Source organism: Triturus cristatus, chromosome 4_2 (genome assembly GCF_964204655.1).
Source record: "Triturus cristatus chromosome 4_2, aTriCri1.1, whole genome shotgun sequence".
In the NCBI taxonomy this organism is placed as follows: domain Eukaryota; kingdom Metazoa; phylum Chordata; class Amphibia; order Caudata; family Salamandridae; genus Triturus; species Triturus cristatus.
Genome location: NC_140586.1, coordinates 35573770 through 35597044, shown reverse-complemented (window position 1 = coordinate 35597044; position 23275 = coordinate 35573770). Strand labels below are relative to the sequence as shown.

Below are 23275 nucleotides of genomic sequence, written 5' to 3'. Positions count from 1 at the left end.
TGGCAGCAGCCCGGAACCGCGGACCCAACACACTCTGCACCAGCCAAGCCTGGCCAGTGCCGGAGTGGACAAAGACCCTGAGGACGACCCCACGGCGACTGTGACCCCGAGTCCGGCACCCAAGGACCCCCCTTGACATCCCGGAGGAAGCCTGCAGCCTCAGAACCAAGTGCCACCCCAACCGCGATCAACCAGAGGGTAAGATTCCCGACGTCAAAAGGCACCCCTGCACCCGGCGCCCTGCGGCCCCCTGTGCCCAATCCCGGGGTACCCACCTATCCTACAACTACCCAACTTACCTCTCGAAGTGGTGGTGGCACCTGAAACATCCTCGTCCCCGAGCCTGCAGCCTTTTTCCAAACCGGAACATTCCCATTGATTTCCATTGAGCGCCCGAAGGCTCAAAAGCACCCTGCACCCAGCCGCCCGAGTGGCCCTGGCAGTGCCCTCTCTACACTAACCTACTTGCCCTGAGTAAGTGACCAGGAGCCCAGCTCCCACAGCCGCGTGGCTTGCCAGACAGCAGCCACCAACCAAGGCCCCCCTATCCCTCATAGGATAACATTGGGCCTAACTCTCTCTGCACCCGGCCGTCCTGAAACCGCTGAGGGTGAACCAACTGTACCTACCTAACACTGGGGGACCCCTGAGTCCATGCCCGGAATTTCAACTCTGCCAGTCGAGTACTTACCCTTAAACCGCTAACTTCATTTTCCTCATAGGGTAACATTGACTGGCTTTTTCTTCAAAAATCTTCTAAGTGTGAACTTTTCAAAACTTCAAAAATTCACCAAAAATCAGCCAAGTGACAAAAATGAATTTACTCACCTGCTCCTAGGTGAGCTCCCAGTGCTGGATCTTGGTGCCCAGCCCTGACCCTGAAAAGTGTTCACAACTATACTTACCTCTAACTCATTTTTCTCCCATAGGAAACCATTGTCTGCTTTTCTGTGAAATTTCTTCTAAGTGTCTATTTTTGCAAATTTGAAATATTCTTTTAAAATCGTACCATTTCTGCAAACGAAATTACTTACCTGCTTTTAATAAGGACCCCAGTCCTGGGTCTAGGTACCCAGTCCTGGATTACTAAAGTAACGATAAAGTACTCAACCTGCAATTTGAATTTCTTGCCATAGAGATCCATTGAATGTTTTCTTTGAAATATTTTCTAAGTGCTAACTTTTGAAATAGCTAAATATCATTTAAAAATCATTACAGTTATTAAGTCGACTTTCATCACTTGATTCTGAATACTGACCCCAGGCTGGTTCTAGGAGCCAGACCTGGAATTCCAAAAGTAATCTGAAAAGTAATTTATTACAAATAACCTGAATTTACCATTGAGCTCAATGCATTGTTATGTTTAGGAAATAGGATTGTTTATTGCAACCAACTGTGACTGTTTACACAAATTTATTGCTTAAGACAAAAGTATTTATATTCAACCTCTCATTCTGAGAAAGTATATTTTTACCCCCTTTGTGGTTCTAAAAATAAAACAAGCATATATTTTATATATATAAACCATTGGCCTAGAGTTCAGTTATTGAGTGTGTGAAACCATTTGCTGACTGAGTGTGTACAATAAATGCTTTACACTGTCCTCTGGTACTGCCTTACTGCTCGACCAAGCTACCACTTTTGAGAGTAAGGTCATACCTAACTTTGACCTCTATCAGCCTCTGGGGGACTGCGGACTCTGTACACCCTGTACCTATTAGGGAACAGTATATACAGAGCCACTTTCTCACAGACCGTCGCACCCATCGCTCTCTGCAGTGGTGGAACACCACAAACCTTTCCAATGGTCGACCGTTCCTGGACCCGGTTCCTCAAATAGTACTGACAACGGACGTATCGCTCTCCGGCTGGGGAGCCTATCTACTACATCTCACCATACAGGGCAAGTGGACACCTCAACAAAAGTTACTCCATATCAACCATCTGGAGTTACTAGCAATCTTCTTAGCCCTAAAATCTTTCAAACTCAAATTTCAGGCAAGACAGTCCTGATCCGAACAGACAACATGACAGCCATGTATTATATTCAAAAACAAGGTGGCACACACTCTCCACAGCTCTCACCTAGCACAGAGCATATGGAGATGGGCAATACCCCCAGATAATCTTTCTCCTAGCCCAGCATGTCCCAGGAGTCCAAAACACAGTGGCAGATCTGCTCAGCAGGCAGACACAACAGATCCACGAGTGGGAGCTTCACCCGCAAGTTCTTCACCCGTACTTTCAAATGTGGGGGCATCCACAGATAGACCTCTTCGCCACCCACAAACGCCAAATGCCCAAGCTTCGTCGCCAGATACCCACACCCATTGTCCAAAGGAAATGTGATACGGATGAACTGGTCAGGCAGATTTGCGTACGCTTTTCCGCCTCTCCCACTTATTCCACTAGTGGTGCGCAAACTACAACAACACTCCCTCACACTAATTCTAGTAGCTCCAACGTGGGCCAGACAACCGTGGTATACCACACTGCTGGATCTATCTGTAGTGCCGCACCAAAAACGACACCTCTCTCCACACCTCTTAACCCAGAACCATGGAGAGATCCAACACCCAGACCCAGCGCAGCTCAACCTTGCGATCTGGCTCCTGAAATCCTAGAATTCGGATACCTAAATCTTCCCCCTGACTGTATGAACATCATCAGAGAAGCAAGAAGACCTACCACTAGAGCGTGCTACACCGCCAAGTGGAAACGTTTTGTTATTTATTGCCATAACAATACCATCAATCCACTGGATGTGTCCATTCAACACATAATAGGCTACTTACTCCACCTACAAAGGTGCAATCTAGCCTTTACGTCCATTCGACTACACCTCGCAGCTATTGCAGCTTACCTACAAAACAGGCAACATCTCTCACTTTTTAGAGTACCTGCCATTAAAGCCTTCATGGGAGACCTTAAAAGAATAATTCCCCCCAGAGTGCCACCGTCACCTGTGTGGAACTTAAATATCGTTCTCACAAGGCTAATGGGGCCTCCCTTCGAACCTCTGCATAAATGCGAACTACAATTCCTAACATGGAAAACCGCTTTTCTTGTAGCCATCACTTCCCTTAGAAGGGTCAGTGAGATACAAGCACTTACCATTCAAGAACCCTTTCTCCAAATGCACCATAATAAGGTTGTTCTCCGTACCAACCCAAAATTCCTCCCTAAAGTCTTTTCTCCCTTTCACCTAAACCAAACAGTAGAACTACCAGTATTTTTCTCGCAACCACAGACCGTTGCGGAAAGGGCTCTTCACACACTGGATGTCAAACGAGCCTTACTCTACTACATTCAGAGAACACAACCTTTCCGTAAGACCAAACAACTGTTTGTTTCTTTCTCTCCACCACACAAAGGTATACCCATCTCAAAATCGGGGATAGCTAGGTGGATTGTAAAATGCATTCAAATCTGCTACCATAAAGCAAAGTGAACGCTATCCATTCCCCCGAAAGCCCATTCTACACGAAAAATAGGAGCTTCCATGGCATTCTTAGGGAACATCCCATTAGACGATATCTGCAAAGCAGCTACATGGTCAACACCGCACACTTTCACCAAACACTATAGTGTAAATGTGCAAACTAAGCAACAAGCTAGTGTGGGCCAGGCTGTACTCAAAACGTTATTTCAAACAACTGCAACAGATACGGGTGGTTTCCGCTAACGGTGGGTACTGCTATATAATCTATGCACAAGTGTGTAATCTGCAGCTCATATGCCTCGAACGGAATATGCTACTTACCAGTATGCATCTGTTCTTGGCATGTAGAGCTGCAGATCTACACATGGCCACCCACCTCCCCGGCTACCTTTATCTGTTCCAGTTTATCTTATTTAGATAGCACACACAAGGGCATCTTCACTGTTACTACTACGCTCCATCTTTCCCTGCATTCGAAAAACAATCTGAGGATGGAGCTGAAGCCCATGCGCAATACGATCCAAAGGAGGAGTCACCGACCTCGTGACTTCCAAAGATTTTCTAAGAGGAAAAACAAACTGCAAACATCCAGGCCCAACACCAGATGGCGATCTATGCACAAGTGTGTAGATCTGCAGCTCTACATGCCAAGAACAGATGCATACTGGTAAGTAGCATATTCCTTATATTCCGGGGAAGTACAACTTAGAGGCAGACAAGCTGAGCAGGCAAGCATCCTTTTCTTACGAGTGGGAACTCAATCAAACAGTACTCATAAAGATAGTCCAGACAATGGGGAAGGGAACACCAGAAACAGAACTGTTTGCAATACCAGAAAACGCAAATGCCAATTCTTTACGTCCAGACACCCACACTGCTACTCCCTAGTGAGCGCTTTGTCGATAGACTGGTGATGGAGATTTGCTTACGCCACCCCCCCACCCCAAGTCCCGCTGTTGCCCAAAGTAATCAGCAAATGCAAACAGTCTCAAATGACACTAATACTTATAGCCCCACAATGGGTGAGACAAACGTGGTTCTCGGACCTAATCAAGATATCCCAAAACAATATAATGAAACTACAAGATCAGATCTACTCTAAATGCAAGTGTGAGAGTTCTCCATCGAGACCCAGAAACCCAGACTTTAGCAGTTTGGCTTCTGCAGACATAGAGTTTGGGCATCTAGGTCTGCCAGAGAACACAATGTTGATTGTCAGAGAAGCAAGAAGACAGACAGAGAATGCTATACAGCCGAATGGGAAAGATACTCAAGGTGGTGCCACTAATTTGGCTTCTTAAAGAACTATACAAAGGACACAACGGTCCTTCAATATCTCACACACCAACTGTACAGAAAATGAACGTATGTTTCATTGAAGGTACATTTGGCAGCGATAGTGGCTTACATAAGAGGTCGTGTAGGGAGGAGTTTCTTCAAAGCCCCTGTAATCAAAAGATTCTTGGTGGGAGCAAAACGAATAGTTCCACCAAGAAGGGTCCAGCACCAACGTGGAACTTAATTTTAGTACTAACACAATTAAGGACGAAACCTTTTGAACCAATTCAAAAGGCCTCTCTAAAAATGATCACAATGAAGACGCCTTTCCTTGTCGCAATTACATCACTTTGAAGAGTAAGTGAATTGCAAGTGCTCACAATGCAAGAGCCTTACACGCAAATGCACAAGAACAGGATAGTCAAGAGTACAGACCCACACTTCCTACCTAAGGTTGTCTCATGTTTCCACATAAACCAATCAATTCAAATATTTCTTCCAAGGACAAACAAGCTTTTGCTATGTAATAGGTCTCGCATTAGTGGAACTTTGAGCAATACCATAAGTAATAAAAGATATTCCACAAAGCAAGAAAAGGGTGCAGTACCACAGGCTGTTACTATGTGTCCCTGTGGAGTTGTAAAGGGACCTCTATTAGCCACATAAGATACTGCATTCTTAATGCAATTATAAAGAGAAAGATTGCTGCTCACCCTATCTTTCCATTCGTTTTTATTGGAAGTGTGATTTTTGTTAACTTGCGTTTTAAAAATATCCCATTGTTGTTTATTTAAATGGTGCATTTTTAAAACCCAAAGTAACAAAAATCTCATTTTCAAACAAAACAATTGGAAACTTATGCTCAGCTGCAATATTTCTATGTATAGTTGCATTAATGATGCACTACCATATATGGCTAATAGTGATCGCTTTACAACTCCACAAGGATGCCTAGTAACAGCCTGTAGTACTGCACCATTTCTTTGCTTAGTGTTTTTTTTTTATTTTTATTACATGTCACTGCTCGGATATATTTTAACAAATAACCGCATTTCCAACGCCAGTAGCTCAAAGTGTAACTAATGTGATGCCTATTGCATTGCAAATGCCTGTTATTAAATGTATTTTGTTTGTTGTTGTGGAAGAGAGATATGCTGCCAGTATGCTAGCCGTTTGGAAAACGTTCACACCTTATTGTAGATCATGCAAGAAGGGTGCGAGAAGGAAGGAGATGTGAAAAAGGATCGAATAAGTATATTGTAGAGTTGGTTGGATATGGATCGGTGCTAACTGTTGTCTTAGAGATCTCGTTAAGTGATTTATTTATGTCAAGAGCAAGCCGCCTCCTTTGCTGAAGATATATTTTCAAAGTTACACTGAAGCGTGACAAGCCACACTGCTCTTCCAGGTAGGGCGACAAGAGGTGGTTATACTGTTACAACTGAGGTGTGCCCACACAAGCAAGCAAGTGACAATATTCTAGCGCAAATTCAAACCGTTTCATGCAGTTTGGGCGGGTGTACAACTATTTTGTAGTGTTGCTGCTGCTACCTCCAAAAAATAAAAACCCTGAGCTCCTAAAGTTACCTTTCCCAAAGACACACTGACCAATAACTCCATCTGAATAAAGTCAGACCGTTTGGCTGTATTAATGGAACTGGTGCCGGACCTCTTGTGGTTTAAGAACACGTCAGAGTTGCACCTTGTTTAGCATGTTTCATGTAAAAGTGTGTTCCCAAAGCTGCGTTGTACAGCTTCTTTCACCTTATTAGCAGGCGCTGATGCACAGCTTATGCTCACTGCTGGTCAAACTGATCTCAGTCCATCCATAGCCTATCGGTAGCTTCTTAGAGTTTTAGGTGTCATGCCAATAGTTCAAAGATGCTTGAACAGTAGTCCATTATCTAAGATGCATTTCAAATCTTTAAAAACATTTAAAAGCAAAGTTACTTTGAATAAGATAAGGGTTTAGATATTTAGAGCTATCTATTAAGAATGACTTTGCACAAATACACCATCTTCTCACCACCTACGATCTGTGTAGAACAAAACAAAGGTGTGGCCGACATTTTAAACCTCAAGGCATTTATTTATTTATTACGTTTTGTAGCAGTGATGGCACAATGCGGTTTAACTTTAAATATTAAAGCTAAAGGATGGTTTGCCATGATTGATGCTAAAGTAAATAACTGGAAAGAAATGCGGCGTCTGCCTTCTTTTTTTTGTTCTGTCAGAAGATGCCATAGTTACAGGCCTGGGTAGCGCCCAGACCCAGATGGTGCTCATGTACACGAGAGTTGTGAGACCTATTGAGATGTTATGTACACGGGAGAGAGGCGAGGTGGGTGGTAAGTAGGTGGGGTATTAGAGTTACTGTCGATCACAAATCAATTGGGGGGGTTGCAGTGGTGTGGTTGTGTTCAACGTAAAAGTATGTTATGTAATGGAGGGTGGGGTCTTCGTATGTAGGGACCTCAATTTAACAATGGGTTCACTGAAACAACCACTCTCTGTGCCTTGTTTTTGTATTTACACAGACTGTCCATCTGCTTCAATTTCGTGGGTATGGCCTTTGTGGCCAGGCAGTGCGAAGTTCGTAGGTATGCACAAGGTGGCAGCGTAGTGCCACCTTGAGAGATTAACGAGGTGCAACTGCTGTCAGGTCCATGAGGATGAAGGCAGTAGCTTCCAGTGCTAGGTCTGTATGTCTGCACAACGTGGCCCCACAACAGTAATTCTATGACACTGAGCCAGCTTGTATTTTCAGTCCGCGGTCCCGACTGACTCTCTCAGCCACACCCACAGTTATTTATTTGGCCTGCGCACTTTGCGCAGGGTTAAACCAACATTCCCACGTAAGTGGGTTTTTACAATGCAACCACCCCGCTATGTTGTGGCGAGGAGGTACACTACAGTGGAATCCCAGTCAGCTATGTTCGCAGGTGTGCATTCAGTGGCACCACAGACTCTGGTTTAAGAAGGCTTTTAACAGGCAGCTTGGCGCCTGTGCAGATTAATGCACATGGCGGCTTGTGAAGCTGGCGCCATGCTAAATAAAATTAGTTAAAAATCATAAATGGGTGCCGTGCTAAAATATGTAGCGTGGCGCCCGTGCTGTTACTAGGAGGTAGTGGCTGTGATGTTGCTGACTTTTTAGGTCTCGCCTGGCGTTGTAGCGCGCATGCAATGCTCGTTCTGTGAGGGCTTCTAGGAATCGATACAGTTTCGGAAGGGGACTTTAAGCCACACCCTTGTTTTCAATTGGCTTGCGTCATCGTTTGTGAACCGCTGGCGCGTGATTGGAAATCGGGCTTCTTTGTTCCCGCCTTGTCCAATTTTAGGACGGCCCATCTGGCCACGATGACGCCATCTTTGTTTCCTGTGACGTAGTAGGGTGTGCTCCTAGCTTGTTTACTGGCTCCTGATTGGAAATCCTACCCGCTCCTCCCTTCCCATCCCCACATCCCAAAGCAAACTTCCCAGAGTTGCGCTCTTCATTCTTCAAGTGCTTCCCGAGGCGGAGGGCAAACTTAGCCGTGCCGTGCTTATAAGCTTCATTGCTCCGACTGCGGCACTAACTGCAGGCTATCATTCATCCGGGTTCAGATGCCTTCATTTCTGGGTCGCTGGAGACAGGCCAGACCGGTGCCGTTTGCTTTATTCATTTACAAAGTACGTGTTTCAAATAACTGAACATGCGTATGGAAAAACGAAAACTGTAGTAAAATCCTTATTCACAAAGACAGTATCAGAGAACTGTTCGGTGCAGAAGGGTCAGTTCGGGAAGTAGCGCAGATTATTTCCCATTGTGTGGAAGGTGCTTGTTAAATCCAGACTGCTAATTACAAGTAATGCCGGTGATCCATGCGTGATTAGGTTGCATTTTAACACCCACAACGTGCGTGCCCGCCTCAACCTTGTCAAGGTAATTATGTCTCATTTACAAATCATATTCCCTTTATATGACGTAAGGGACCGGGAGTCTAATTTCAAAACCTTTGCCTTTTATTTTTGTCTTTTTGAAACTGATACTTAGAATTTTTTTTTTCATAACCCCTTTCAGTGCCTGTGCGAGTTCGTTAAGAGTTTAGTGCGCGTGCCCGGGAAATTGCATGGGTAAAATGCTGCGCATGCGGATGTGGGAGTATATTTGAGAGGCACGTGGTGCAGGCGCGGGAGGTGCTTTACCACGTGTGTGCTGGTCACTTGAAGTCCTAGTCATCTGCCACGGCCCCAGCAGCCCAACATGGGAAAAGTACACCGACCGTAAGTAGGGCTAACAAACGACTCCACTTCCGCGTTTTAGTTTGCAGCCTATTGCATACTGGAACTTGTAGTCCAGGTTCTCTACAGTTGATCCTGTTGAACTAAACAATTAAAAAGAATAATAATTAAAAAAACACAAGTCCAGGAATGCGCCTTGCATGAGATGGTGGATCGATTTTATTATGGGCTATTGGAACGGAACCTCTGGGAGTACAGCCCCTACCCACCCACACTGCCAATCAAATGCCAAAAGCATGGGGGGGGGGTTTACAGTGGGCAACCAGAGGGTGTCTTATGTGCCTGGAAGCCCAGCACAGTGTGTTCGTCATTTGAAGTCTAATCTCTCTGCTCTTGTGCTGCGTGCCGTTTTAGCGCATCGGACTGCAGCCTATATTGACGTCACCCCTTGCAGCATGTCCCACGTGCACTGGTCTCCATTTGCAGAGGGCTCTTGGCAACACATTCACAGGGATGATGGAAGGATGGTTGTTGTTGGCAAAACCCCCTCAAGTGCACGTGTTTCGGTTTTGCTGACTGCAGGAGTAACTTTGTGCCCTCTGCTGCTGGACCCTTCTTAGAGTCTGTCTTGCCTTACAAGTGCTCGTGCACGAGTGCTGCGCATGACGTATTCTTCTGAACAAGAGGCCCAGTTTGCAAGTTGAGGTTCCTGTGTGATGTCCCTTTGTAAAAGGAAAGGTGTGGAGCAGCCCGCGTGCGTAATCGCCCACAAATGCTCTCGTTCGTGGCACCTAGGTTCTGTGCTTGCTGGCACCATTTGCATGCTTGTGTGCGAGTGTAGTAAAGAATATAGTGCCCACTAAGAAGTTACCCACATTTTGGTGCTGCTGGACCGGTGAGGTCTCGCATTTACGAGAGTTTAAGCCATTGGCATTGTAAATGACAATGCCTTTTATTTATGTTTTAAAAAACAAAACATAAATAAAAGGCATTGCCATTTACAATGCCAATAGCTCAAACTCTCGTAAATGCGAGACCTGTTGCATTGCAAATGCTTGTTATAAGTTGGCCAGTACTAAATGAAGACACTGAGCCAGCTTGTATTTTCAGGTCTGGATCGCGACTGACTGTCCCAGCCACACCCACAATTATTCATTTGTCTTGCGCACGTAGCGCAGGGTTAAACCAACATTCCTACGTAAGTGGATGTTTACAATGCAACCACCCAGTGATGTTGCGGCTCGGTGGTACATAGTGGCCTCATGCTTCAATCCCAGAGAGCTAGATTAGCAGATGTGCAATCATTGTCTCTGCAGGCTCAGGTTTAAGAAGCCTTTTTATTGGGCAGCTTGGCGCCCGTGCAGATTTATGAGCACGGCGGCCCGTGAAGCAGGTGCCATGCTAAATAAAATAAAAAACAATAATAATAAAAACGGGAGCTGTGCTAAAATATTTAATGCAGCACCCGTGCTGAAACCTAAACTGAAGTATAGCACCCGGGGGCAGGACGGGGATGAGGGGTTGGGAAGGGGTATCATTGTTAAGTGGGTGTTAATTGATTTCGTCGAGGCGTGCAAATGCGCTGACGCCATTCTCAAACATGACAAAAGAACATAAAGCGGGTCTCAAAACAGTAGCGCTTTAAAAAAAATATAAGATAGCATAAAGTGCAGCCGCGCTGTTTAAACGAAACGAGGCTGCAGATTTAGGAGAGCACATCATGAGTGCAATAGTGTGAGAAAGTGCCCTCTTTCTTGCATGGTATGCCCCCACTTTTTGCTGAATTGCTGATGTTCTTTGACTGAGTGTACCCTGGGCTCCTGCTAATTGGGTACCCAGAGCCTATGTTCTTTCCCTAAAACTGCATTGAAGCCTAAACCCAATTGGCATCTCTGGCCACATGTCAGCCCCTGGTAAATGGTACCACAGGTACCCAGGGCACTGTGACCAGAGAAGGCCTCTAAGGGCTGCAGCACTTATTGTGCCACCCTTAGAGGCCCTGTACCCTGACACCCACACACTCACTGCCTTTGCAGGCTGCGTTTCTTGGTGCCGAACAAAGTGAAGAGTCGACATGGCACACATCCCTGTGTGCCATGCCCACAAACAACTGCCCTGGCCTACATCAGTCACCCCTCATGCTGGGTGCCCTATGCCAGTAGTGAGGGTACAGGTGCATGAGCCCTGTACCCCTTCAGTGCCCAAGTCCATTCCTGGGCAATGTAAGAGCAGTGCTGTCATTGAGAGTATATGGTGCTGGTAGTTTGTAATTGCGAACTCCACAGCACCATAATGGTTACACTGAAGACTGGGAAGTTTGGTACTTCTCAGCACATTAAACCCACACTGATGCGAGTGTGGGATTTAATTTAAAACGCACAACAGAGGGCATCTTAGAGATGCCCCCTGAAACTCAACCAACTCCTGGTGACCTGACTGAGTGGCTGCTTAGGCTGCCACCCCCAGACAGGGTTCTGGACCCCTGGGTCGAGAGCTTGCTGCTCTCGGGGGCCTGAAATAATGCACATCCTGGAACGAGGTGCCAAGCCTCCTCCCCCAGGATGGGCAGGGTTCACGAAGGAGAAGCTTCAAAGGCATGCCGCCTTTGTGAGCCTCTCCAGACCATTTGCTGCTTTCAGCAATTGGTCCCCACTGGTTCTACCCCTCACTTTGGGCGGGAGAACCGGTGGGAAAAACAAGTGAGGAAAAGAGGTGTGCCCACCTCTGCCAACTCCACCACTCAGGTGGGGGAGGCGAGGTGAAGCACAGCCTCGAGTCCCCGCCATCTTGAGGATGGGGGTACTCAACCAACCAGGGACAGGCTCCTGCCCCCCTCCCACTGGAGAGTGGCAGAATAGGGGATGTACCCACCCCAGGAAAGGGACCCATTGGCCCCTGCCCTTTACCTACCTATAACGCCCCTAAATTTAGTATTTAGGGGGCACCCTGAACCTTTCTTCCTCAGATCCAGCCTACCTACAAGAAGAAAAGAAGGATGAAGAGTCGTGTAGAGCTAACAAGAGGACGACGCCCACTGACTTGGCCCCAGCCCCACAGGTCTGTCTCCCATCGAACCTGCTCCTGCAAAGTCCCGGAATGTCCAGCAGCCAGCAACCTCACAAACCCCGAAGGACCTGCCTGCCTTCACTTCCCAGACTGTTTCTCCCGTGAACACCGGACGTGTTGAAACTGCAGCTTCTGGTGCCAGCCAGAGACCGTGAATCCAGCCCACTCTGCACCTGCCGAACGCGGCTCGAGTGGAAAAACACCACGAGGAGGTCCTCCAGACGACGCCTGCAGCCTCAATCCAGAGGACCCCCCCCTACCGCGACAAGAGCGGGTAAGAAAATCCAACGGCAAAAGGCCCCCTTGCACCCGACGCCCCACGGCCTTATGTGCCCAAACCAACGGTGCCTAACCAGCCCATGACATCCCAACTTACCCCTCGAAGTGATGGTCGCACCCAGAAGATCCTCGTCCCCGAGCCTGCAGTGTTTCTTTGTCCCGGAAGTTCTCCATTGAAAACAGGGCACCCGACCTCAAAACAGCACCCTGCACCCGGCCGCCCTAGTGCCGCTGATGGTGCATCTTTGGTGCTACTTTGGTCCCCAACGTGCCCTGAGCTTAACCCTAGGAGCTTTGCTCCCACAACCCAGTGGCCTGCTTGCCAGCAGCCCCCAACCGGAGGCCACCTATCCCCCTTTGGATAACATTGGGCCTCAACACTCTGCACCCGGCCGCCCTAGTGCCGCTGAGGGTGCAACAACAGTGCATCACTGACCCTGGGAGACCCCTGAGTCTAACCGCAGAACCTCAACTCCCACAGTCCATTACTTACCTGTGAACCGTTAAACTGTTTTCCTTCCATAGGATAACATTGACACTTTTTCTCCAAAAAGTTTTCAAGTGTGGAGTTTTGAAACCTAAAAATATTCTTTAAAAATCGCACAAATAACCAAAACGTGTTTACTCAACTGTTTGTAGGAAATGTCCCAGTGCTGAATCTAGGTCTCCAGCACTGAGTTAGAAAAGTAACGTGAAAAGTAACTTACCTGCAATTTATTGTTGAAGCTCATTCATTTCAATGTACTGCTCCAAAAGGTTTCTAAGTGTGGAGTTTTGAAAACTGAAAATATTCTTTATAAATCATGCGAATAACCAAAACGTAATTACTTACCTGTCTAGGAAATGTCCCAGTGCTGAATCTAGGTATCCAGCACTGAGTTAGAAAAGTAACATAAAAAGTAACTTACCTGCAATTTACTGAACTTGCCTATTCATTCCAATGTACTGTATTTCCTACGTGTTGCATACTACTGCTTCCCTGTAAATCAAACAAAGTACAATTTCTATTGCATTTTCAAACTGTCCTATATCCAGTAACTTATTACTGAAACATATTTAATGCTTACCTGTACCAGGCCTGCTTGGTTAAAAAATAAACAGTATATTTTTATACAACAACAATTGGCTTAGAGTTCAGTTCTTGAGTGTGTGAATTAATTTGCTGACTGAGTGTGTACATCAAATGCTTAACACTGTCCTCTGATACTGCCGTACTGCTCGACCAAGCTACCTCTATTAGAGAGTAAGCTTATATCTAACTTTAACCTCTGCCTACCTTTGGGGACTCTTAGACTCTATGCACACTGTACCTCACTTTGGTGCAGTATATATAGAGCCAGTTTCTTACAAATAGGAGCAAAAGTCATTTAAGAAAATGATTCTCACAGACAGTACATAAAACATACCTGATTAACAACACACGTAAGAGAGCAGTCCTCATGGGAGGTTACGAAACGAGAAAAGGCGGTATTAAGGAGGGACTACTAAGACTATTCACGAATCAAAAGCCACCATTTACAAAGGACAGTAAGAGGAACCAATTGAAAAGAGGGGCGTAAAAATGGGCGGAGCTTCAAGTCCATACCTGAATACAGCATGTCTGGAAAGTACAGCGTAAGCATTGCCTAGGCAAGCCCTAAATACTCAAGCAGAAAAGCGTTAAACACTTTAGACGCCAAAAGAGCGATCATATAGAGGTAGCAAGCGCTGTATAAAAGCAAACCTTTTCCTTCTTTTATCCCTCCACTATCCTTCTCAATCCAAATAACATACTAACCTATCCACCACTCAAATTAATTTTATATTTTACTATACTAATTCACCAGTAATCCTTTATGGATTCTGGAGTGGCGTGCTACTCGTCGAAAAAGAGCTTTGAGTCCTCATCAGGGGTAGTAAGCGCTATATAAATGCAATTACAGTGCTGTACAATGTTCTATGTAGAGAAAGCCAATCGGGAGGGGAAAGCAACTGTGTCATCTGTAGACAATGACAGGGGGAAACTCGTTACATGTAACATATTCTCTAGATGGATCACGTAAATAATCCAAATCTGTCATGCAGCAGCGGCAAAACAACTACAAACCAATCTTAAGGCACACTCGACTCGCAAAAAAGGAGCAATGATAGCCTTACTGGCAAATATACCATTGTATGATATTTGCATGGCAGCTCCTTGGTCATCAGTGCACACTTTCATAAATCACTATTGCATATACATACAAATGAACAAGGTAGTGGGACAAGAGGTATTAAGACATTTATTTACAAGCTCAAACTCATCTTCAATTAAACCACCACAAGGATTAAAAAAACGCTACAAAATCTATGCACAGCATGTGAATCTAGAAAAGATTCACACTCTAAAATGAAATGGTTTCTTACCTGTAGGAGCAGTTTTGCAGCTTGACAAATTTTCTGGATTCACAGGCGAACCACCCACCTCCCCAGAACATAAGGGAGCAAAACAAAAAGAATATGAGGATGGGGGCATGTGGGAGCTTCAGAGAGGGCGAATAGAAGGGCTACTAATACAGTGGAGAATTCCGGACCTATTTACTAGCTGGCTGAATAATGCACAACATGTGAATCCAGAATATTCTTCAACTGCAAAACTTCTCCTACAGGTAAGAAACCATTTTTTATTAACCCTTGTAAATGCATTGTTTTAGTATGACAGCAGCTTGTACTTCTCTACTTTTTCACATCCATAAGGTTTTCATTTGTTTCAAGAAAAGAAAATGTCTGATAATTGCTGCATGGAAGAGACATTTTACAGAATGCAAGATATTGCAAAGCACATTATATTCATCCTGCGTTTTGCATACTTACCACATAGCAGATGTTGAGAAGGACCCAAAAGATCTCCAGGAAGAAGGAGGAAAGGAAGGCAATGACGGAGAAGGAGAGAGGAAGAACAAAGTGGAACGTAACATCGGCGAAGGGAATCTTTCTACAGCCGCTGCCGCAGCACTGGCTGCTGCTGCAGTGAAAGCAAAGGTAATGGGGCATGCCAAATGGCAAGGTGGTGCTGAGAAGAGGGCCTTGTCTGTACCTGGGGCTGGTGTCTAAGGGGGGGGGGGTTATAGATCTGTATAGTGCTCGTATACCTGCTTCCTTTGCAGCTAGGGGAGGTGTTGTTCTCTTAACCATCATCCCGTTTTGTTGCTCTCCAGCATCTTGCTGCAGTGGAGGAGCGCAAGATCAAGTCACTGGTTGCCCTGCTCGTGGAGACACAGATGAAGAAGCTGGAGATAAAGCTCAGGCACTTTGAAGAGCTGGAGACCATAATGGACCGCGAACGTGAAGCGGTGAGGATACTGGGGCCGATATTGATACAGCTGTATGGGAAAGGAGTAAAATTGCTGCTTGGGAGACGAGGGAGGCAACCGTATCCAGGAGAGGAGCAATTAGACTACAGGTTCTGAGGAAAAGACTTGGTGGGGTAGTGGGCATAGAGGGGCCAATGAGTCAATAAAGGCTGAAGTAGGGGGTGTTGATACATGGGCTGAGAGCAAGGGGTTGTGAGATTAGATGCACAAGTGTTGTGCTTCTAATTTGACACGCCTCCCAGGTCAAGAACAAGTGAAGAGAGAAAACATCCCCTCCCTACTTTGCAGCTGCGTGTGTGCACAGAAAAGGGAGTATGTTACAAAAGATGGAGTCAGCACAGAAAATTGAGTCAGCTATGCAAAATGGAGTCAATGGTCAATATATCATTCTTAATAGTGCTACAGCAAGGGAGAGTGGTAGTCAGGCTACAGAGACTGAGGCAGGATAACTGTAACTATTGAAAGACTAACGGGCAGAAATAAGGTTGTAGTAACTGAATAAGAGTGGAGTGAGGATATAAGGGCCATGATAGGACGTGTGATTGTAACTTTTGGCTATCGGTGCAGGAGAAGTGAGGCTTACATATTCGAAGGTAGTGGAAGAGAAGCCAGCAGAGTTTTAAGGTGGCCATCATTGGGGTGGTGGACTGAAGAAGGGACTTTGAGGCAACAGGAGCAGAAGGAGAGGGATGTTGATGGGGTACAGTGACAGTTGAGACACTTTAAGAGGGGTTCTGAGGCTGGTAAAGGAGAACAGAAAATTTTAAAATAAATGTGTGCAGAAGAGAAGCAGTGAGGCTGTAAGAGTAGGAGCTAAGGATCTCAAGACAGTTTTACATTGATCTGGAAAAAAAGTATTAGCTTATGTGGAAAACTGCTTGGTATACTAGACTTGACTGATGAGGACTACAGAATCAGAACAGAAGACTGGTAGTGCTAGGGTTCTCTTTCAGTTGATCATCTTTGGTAATCATAAGCATTGAATAGTCTTGTCCACAAGCATGGTCCCAAAGCACTTTTTACAGAGAATATATATTTCACATTCACTTTTTTCAGAAAGGCCAGAAATACTTCTTGTTTGAAGAGAAACAATGTAGCAGTCTATTTAGCAGGGCTATATAGGCAAATTACAATTTTTTAATAAAAATTAAACTCGCAATAAAAATATTTGTCACTAGAGAACTAAGTGGCAAAAAAAATAAATGTTTGGAAACATTTTTAATGAAATGAAGGGAAGAAAGAAGGACAATGTAGCCAAGTAAGCTGCAGCCATGGAAAGGGAAGAATTAACATTATGACTTTAAGGGCCTACAGCCCTCCAGTATCCCATCATTGTCTCTTAGTGGCATTTGCCTCAGTTCATTTACCACAGAGGAATCATAGGGTACTAAAATAGAGAAATATTAACGTTTTTATCCCTTCCACAGGGGGAGGAGGATTGTTTAGGATTTTCATGGAGATTACCCTGAGGGAGAACTAGGGATTGCTGTAAAGCAACCATTCTTTCTCCTTCATGTGATCTCTGTTGATAATTGTATGCACTGAATAGAATTGCAAGCCTATTCCTAATAAAAGCGGTGGAAAGCATGAAAGATAAATCAATGAAAATTACATTGAGTTTTTATCAAGGCGGCCTGCCCTACTTCAGCATCTTTTTAAGAATCTGTGATAAGCCATTTAAAGGGCATTAGCTGCTTTATGTGTGGTAGATTGAGCTTTAAATTGCCACACAGAGTTTTATTTGTTCCTTCATAGCATAATAAAATGCAAGAGACTTTCCACTTGTAGAGTGGCTATTTAGAAGTATCCAGACCTGTTCCAATGGGCCATGATAACTAAAGGGAACTGGCCAATATAGCATGTTATACAGGCTGCTAAAGTATTTCTGATGATACATCTGCCTGTGGATTCCTCACCCTTTGAATTACCCCAGCGCCAGTATTTCATGGCAACTCTTTTTTCTAGCTCTCCCACATTAACGAGGACGTCATAATGGCACGACTCCGCTCGCGACTCCGTATGACGTCATCGGAGCCATAAGAAGACCTCGTTGGCGTGCTGACGTCTGTTCCCTTTTTTCGTGCCGACGATGCGTAATGGTTTTCTGGGACTCTCCAATTGGTTTTGTTATACTTTGTTTCTTCTTCACTCTTGGAGCAGCAGTGCGATGGCTACTTTGAAGAAGTCTGGAATTAAGCCTTGTAGAGAGTGTGGGGGACTCACAGAGGTAATACATTTTCCATCTTTTGTGGTTTAGCCTCTTTTACCTCTTAATGAGGCCTTGACTGAGCTAATTCTGGAAGTGTGGCGGAAGCCCTCATCGGCTCTTGCTGTTTCAAGGACTGTATCAAGGAGGTACAGGCCTGCTCCTAATGATCCTGCTTTTCTTTCTGCTCATCCTTCGCCAGAAAGCTTGGTAGTGCAGCCTTCCTGTTCTAAACAGTCGGCTGGGTATTTCCCTCAAACTCCTGGAGACAGGGACTCTAAGAAATTGGAGCAATCTGCCAAGAAGCTTTTCTCCTCTTAGAGTATGGCGTTGAAGTCTACCAATGCAACGTGCCTGTTGGGGAGGTATATACATGCCTTAGGAGTCAACTGTTTGGCTGAGTCTATTAAGTTGCGGGAAAATTATCGTGGTTCCTTTTTGGAGGTCTGGCGATACACAGGCTGCAGTCCGTCAAGTTATTCAGTCTGACCTGGACTCCGCGGATTTGGTCGCCAGGGTGATTGATTCCTCTATCGCTACCAGGAGGCATGCCTGGCCTAGGTCTTCAGGGTTCTCTCCAGATGTGCAGGCTACTCTTCTTGACCTCCCGTTCGATGGATCCAAGCTTTTTGGTGAAAAGGCGGTTTTGCAGCGTGAATCTTTCTGGATTCACTATGCTGTGCATTATTCCGCGATCTTGTGGTTGGGTCCGGATTCGTAGTCTTTTCTTTGTTTTTTTTTTTTTTTTTTTCGTAGCCCAGGTGGGCGTCGACGTACACCATTTGGTGCACCTCCCGTGACGTCGTCGTGCTTCCTGCGGAAGTCCCACCTTTGGGGCGCCATCTTCAGATTCTTTTTTCCGCCGTTGGGTCTGGATCGTCATCGGGAAGCTCCAGAATTACACTCGAAGGAAGAAGGAAGAAAAGCGAGTTTCATCGATAGAAACACTAGAAGATATCAGGAGAGGAAAAGATTTCATCAGGAGCGCGAAGAAAGGAGGACCAGCGCCCTTTTCTTCGACGGCCTTGGAGAATGCACGCTCAGAGACCCTGAGCGCAATGGACAAGACGCCATTCAAGTTCTGCCCAAACTGCCACCACAAGTTCGCGCAGAGAGACCAGCATCCGGTCTGCAACCTCTGCCTACCGGTCGATCACCAGAGTATCGACTGCAACGCCTGCTCAACCTTCGCGCCGAAGACACTCGGGGTGAGAGAGCGGCAGAGAAGGGCCAACGCCAGCATGGATGGCAAGGGGAAGCCCCCGACGCTCTACGCTCTGGGCCTCTCCTCGGACGACGAGGACAACGTCGCCGAGACAGCCGAAAACTTCACGGTCGTAGAGACCGACAAGAAAAAAGAAGACGAGGTAAGAGAATCGTCGAGCGCAAAACAGAAAGTACCTCGACAACACGAGGGTGACTCGAGAAAATCTGAGTCAAAGTCCACGAAGGGAGCCCCGGCGCCGAAAACTTCGACGTCCAAAGGGGGAACCACGGACAAGAGGCCGAGCGGATCCTTAGATAAGGACTCCCTGGTGCCGAAAGACGCCGAAAGGCAAGGGTCGTCGAAAGCATCCCATGAAACGGGCCGATCGACGCAGAAAGAACGTTCGACGTCGACGCAAGTTTCATCGAAAAGACCCGCGGTCGACGCCGAAAGCATCTCCGAGATGGAAAAAAAAGAAGAGGCGGCTCGAGGCCGAAATGGAGAACATCCTTCAAAGAAAGAAGGAGTTCGACGCCAGAATGAAGGAATTCAAGATTCCAACGGTTCCATCAGCGGACGTCGAGGAGGTCGAAGACGAGTTCGACGCCGAAGGGCTGACAAGGGAACTCGAAGAGGAAGAAGAGCCCTATTATGAGGGAGAAGCCGAGGAAGAAGACCAACGGTCGTTCTACGAATCGGCGGCATCTACCAGCAACGACGTCGAATGGCACGATCTCGACACCGAAAACCCGGAGGAGCCCGTGGACACGTACCCTTCGAGGCCTTCGCCACCCGACGACATCGGGGTCTACAATATGGTGGTCAGGAGCGCAGCAATGGCCTTCGGCGTCAAACTCGACGAGGAGAAACCGAAAGCCGATTTTCTCGTCGAGACACTGCTCCCCATCCAGACAAGGAGCCAGTTCCTCCCCATGCTACAAAGCGTGATGAATCAGGGGAGAGAAGCCTTCAAGGAACCTGCAACCTGCCGGTCGATCACGCCCAGGACAGAGAAGAAATATAAGCACTCCTCCCTGGACCCCCCTTACATCAAGGGTAGCGTGACCGCAGACTCCATCATAGCCTCCACGGCCAGGAGAAGGGCCAACGTACCAGCAACTTCGGGCCCACCCCCGGATAAGGAGAGCAGGAGGATTGACCTCACAGGAAGAAAGGTCGAGAGGAACGCCGCAATGCACTGGCGCATGGCGAATTCAAATGCACTCCTCAATAGACACCAATACCAGCACTGGGATGAGATGGGGGAGTTAGTAAAGCACCTCCCCGAAGAATACCGGCAGAGAGCGAATCACCTGATAGATGAAGGCAAAAACATCGCCAACTCCTGTATAAAGACGGCGTTGGATGGGGCAGAGACTTCAGCAAGACTCATGGCCATAGGGGTCACAGAGAGGAGGCATGCATGGCTAAGAATCTCGGGATTCAAACCGGAAGTGCAGAACAACATCCTTGGCACCCCCTTCAATGGAGAGACACTGTTCGGAGCAACAGTGGACGACAAGCTCACCCAGCTGAAAAAAGAAAACGAGACGGCGAGGTCCATGGGGGCCCTACAGCTGAGGGGAATGAGGCGAGGAAATCCCTCGAGAAGACCCTACGGTAGGGGAGGAAGCCAGCAGGGGACGTAGCACCAGGCGTTCCAACAAGGTCAGCAGGGTGAAGGTCACGGACAAGGTCAGCAGAAGCAAAACTGGCAATATCAACCTCGGGGCCAGTCCTTTCGCGGGAGAGGGAACGGACGTGGCCAAAGGAGGAGAGGGGGCGAACAGCCCTCGACGAAGTGACTCAGCACGCAAGAGGACGCCTACCCTCGTCAGGACCCCAAGGGTGAGGCGCAAAAAAGTGTCATCAGGGGGAAGAGAAAATTCAAGAGCCTACGAGCATACGACACCAGTAGGCGGAAGACTGAGGTTCTACCTTCAGGAGTGGCGGCGTATAACCACAGACAAGTGGATACGGAACGTTGTGCAGTACGGGTACTGCGTAGATTTGGAGAAAAGACCTCCAAACAGGAAACCAAGGGGAAGACTGAGATCGGCCCAAGAACTGGCAATACTCAGAGAAGAAACGCGGAAACTCCTGCAAAAGGGAGCCATAGAGACAGTGCCGTTCAGAGAACGCAACAAAGGGGTCTACTCAAACTACTTCGTGGTTCCGAAGGTAGACGGAGACCTCAGACCCATACTAGACCTCCGTTACCTAAACAAGTTCATCAGAACGCAAAGGTTCAAAATGACTTCACTGCAGGAGGTTCTGCCACAGATAAGAGAAGGGGACTTCATGGTCACCGTGGACCTCAAGGATGCCTATCTTCACATCCCAATAAACAGAAGGCACAAGGGCCTTCTAAGATTCACCATCGAACAAGAACACTACCAGTTCACGACCCTGGCCTTCGGATTAAAATCAGCACCAAGGGTCTTTACAAAATTCCTGTCGGCGGTAGCGGCGCACCTACGAAGGCAGGGAATACATGTCTACCCCTACTTGGACGACTGGCTGGTCAAGGCAAACTCACGCGGAAAGTGCGAGAGGCACGCAAAACGCGTAACAGACACCCTCACAAATCTGGGATTCTCGATCCACTGGGGAAAATCATCAATGGAACCGGAGCAGGTGAAGATTTTCCTGGGGGCAAAGATCAACTCCCGCAACAGTACAGTAGTGCCCAGCGAGAGGAGGACAGAGGCTCTACCGAAGGAGGCGAAGCTCTACCAGAAGGGGCGAGCTCTGACAGTGAGGGCTGTGAGCAAGATGATGGGGATGATGGCGTCCTGTATCCAGCTGGTGCCGAATGTACGCCTGCACATGAGACCATTCCAGGAATGGCTACAACAACAATGGTCACAAGCAAAAGGAAGCTGGGAGGATCTAGTGGTTGTTACGCACGCAGTGCAGGAGGAGATAACTTGGTGGAACAGAGACAACATAACAGCAGGGAGAAGCCTGACACCACCAATCCCGTAAGTGACCATTACCACGGACGCATCGCAGAAGGGATGGGGAGCGCACATGGACAACCTCAGAGTGAGGGGTCTATGGGCCCCAGCAGATGCGGTCCGCCATATCAACTACCTCGAGTTGAAAACAATCCTGCTAGCCCTGAAGGCATTCCAGAGGCACCTGTTCAACAAGAGGGTGTTGGTCCAAACAGACAACACCACGGCGATGTTCTACATCAACAAACAAGGGGGGACACAGTCGTTCCCGCTCTCATCCCTAGCTCAGGAGATTTGGAGATGGGCCATACCTCTCAGGATAGATCTACTGGCAATTCACCTACCGGGGAAGGACAATGTGGAGGCAGACTGGCTAAGCAGGCAGACCTCAGCATCACACGAGTGGGAGCTCAATGGCCAGGAAACGGAGAAAATCTTCCGGAGATGGGGGACTCCCACAATAGACCTTTTTGCAACACGCCACAATGCAAAATGCCAAAGCTTCGGGTACAGGCAACCAGATCAGCTATCCAAGGGAAATGCCCTATGGATAAGCTGGTCGAGGACATTTGCCTACGCCTTTCCACCGATACCCCTGTTGCACAGAGTGCTCGACAAGTGCAGAACCAGCAACATGACCCTGATCCTGGTGGCTCCGCAGTGGGCGAGGCAGACATGGTTCTCACAAATTCAAGAAATGGCACAAGGTGACCCATACAGGTTCGAGAGGAGGAAGGACCTGCTCTCAATGCAAAACGGAGAGGTCCTGCACCCAGAGCCAGAGACCCTCAACCTGGCGGCATGGCTCCTGAAGACCTAGAGTTCGCACACCTAAGATTGCCGCCGAGCACGATGCGAGTGCTACGGGAGGCGAGGAAACCAACTACACGAAAATGCTACAGCGCAAAATGGAAGAGGTTCACTGTGTGGTGCCGGAAAAAGGGCCTGCAAAACAGAATGACAAGAGACTCAACAGTACTGAGGTACCTCACACACCTTCTAAAGAGTAACCTCTGCTCGAGCTCACTAAGGGTACACCTAGCGGCCATCGTGGCCTACACCAGAGGTGAAAAAGGTGGAAGTTTCTTCAGCTCGCAGGTCGTGAAGAGATTCATGGAGGGAGCCAAAAGGATGGCCCCCCCGAAAAGGTTGCCGCCGCCGGCATGGAATCTGAATGTGGTCCTGACGGAGCTCATGAAGGCACCGTTTGAACCCATTCACAAGGCAACACTGCAGATGTTGACTATGAAAACAGCCTTTCTGGTGGCCATAACCTCACTA

At 47.1% G+C, this 23275-nt stretch overlaps 1 protein-coding gene across 6 annotated transcripts in view; it reads left to right on the top strand.

Annotated features, from left to right (window-relative positions):
* Positions 1-23275, top strand: part of SMARCC2 (SWI/SNF related BAF chromatin remodeling complex subunit C2) — a 501863-nt gene that overhangs the window by 348867 nt on the left and 129721 nt on the right. For 3 of the 6 annotated variants that reach the window (XM_085600307.1, XM_085600305.1, XM_085600303.1), the window contains exons 24-25: positions 15132-15289; positions 15466-15600. In XM_085600307.1, coding sequence (XP_085456433.1) covers positions 15132-15289; positions 15466-15600 — 293 coding nt within the window. Of the gene's footprint in view, positions 1-15128; positions 15290-15465; positions 15601-23275 lie in introns of all 6 variants that reach the window. The other 3 variants (XM_085600302.1, XM_085600306.1, XM_085600304.1) reach the window with 1 other exon arrangement.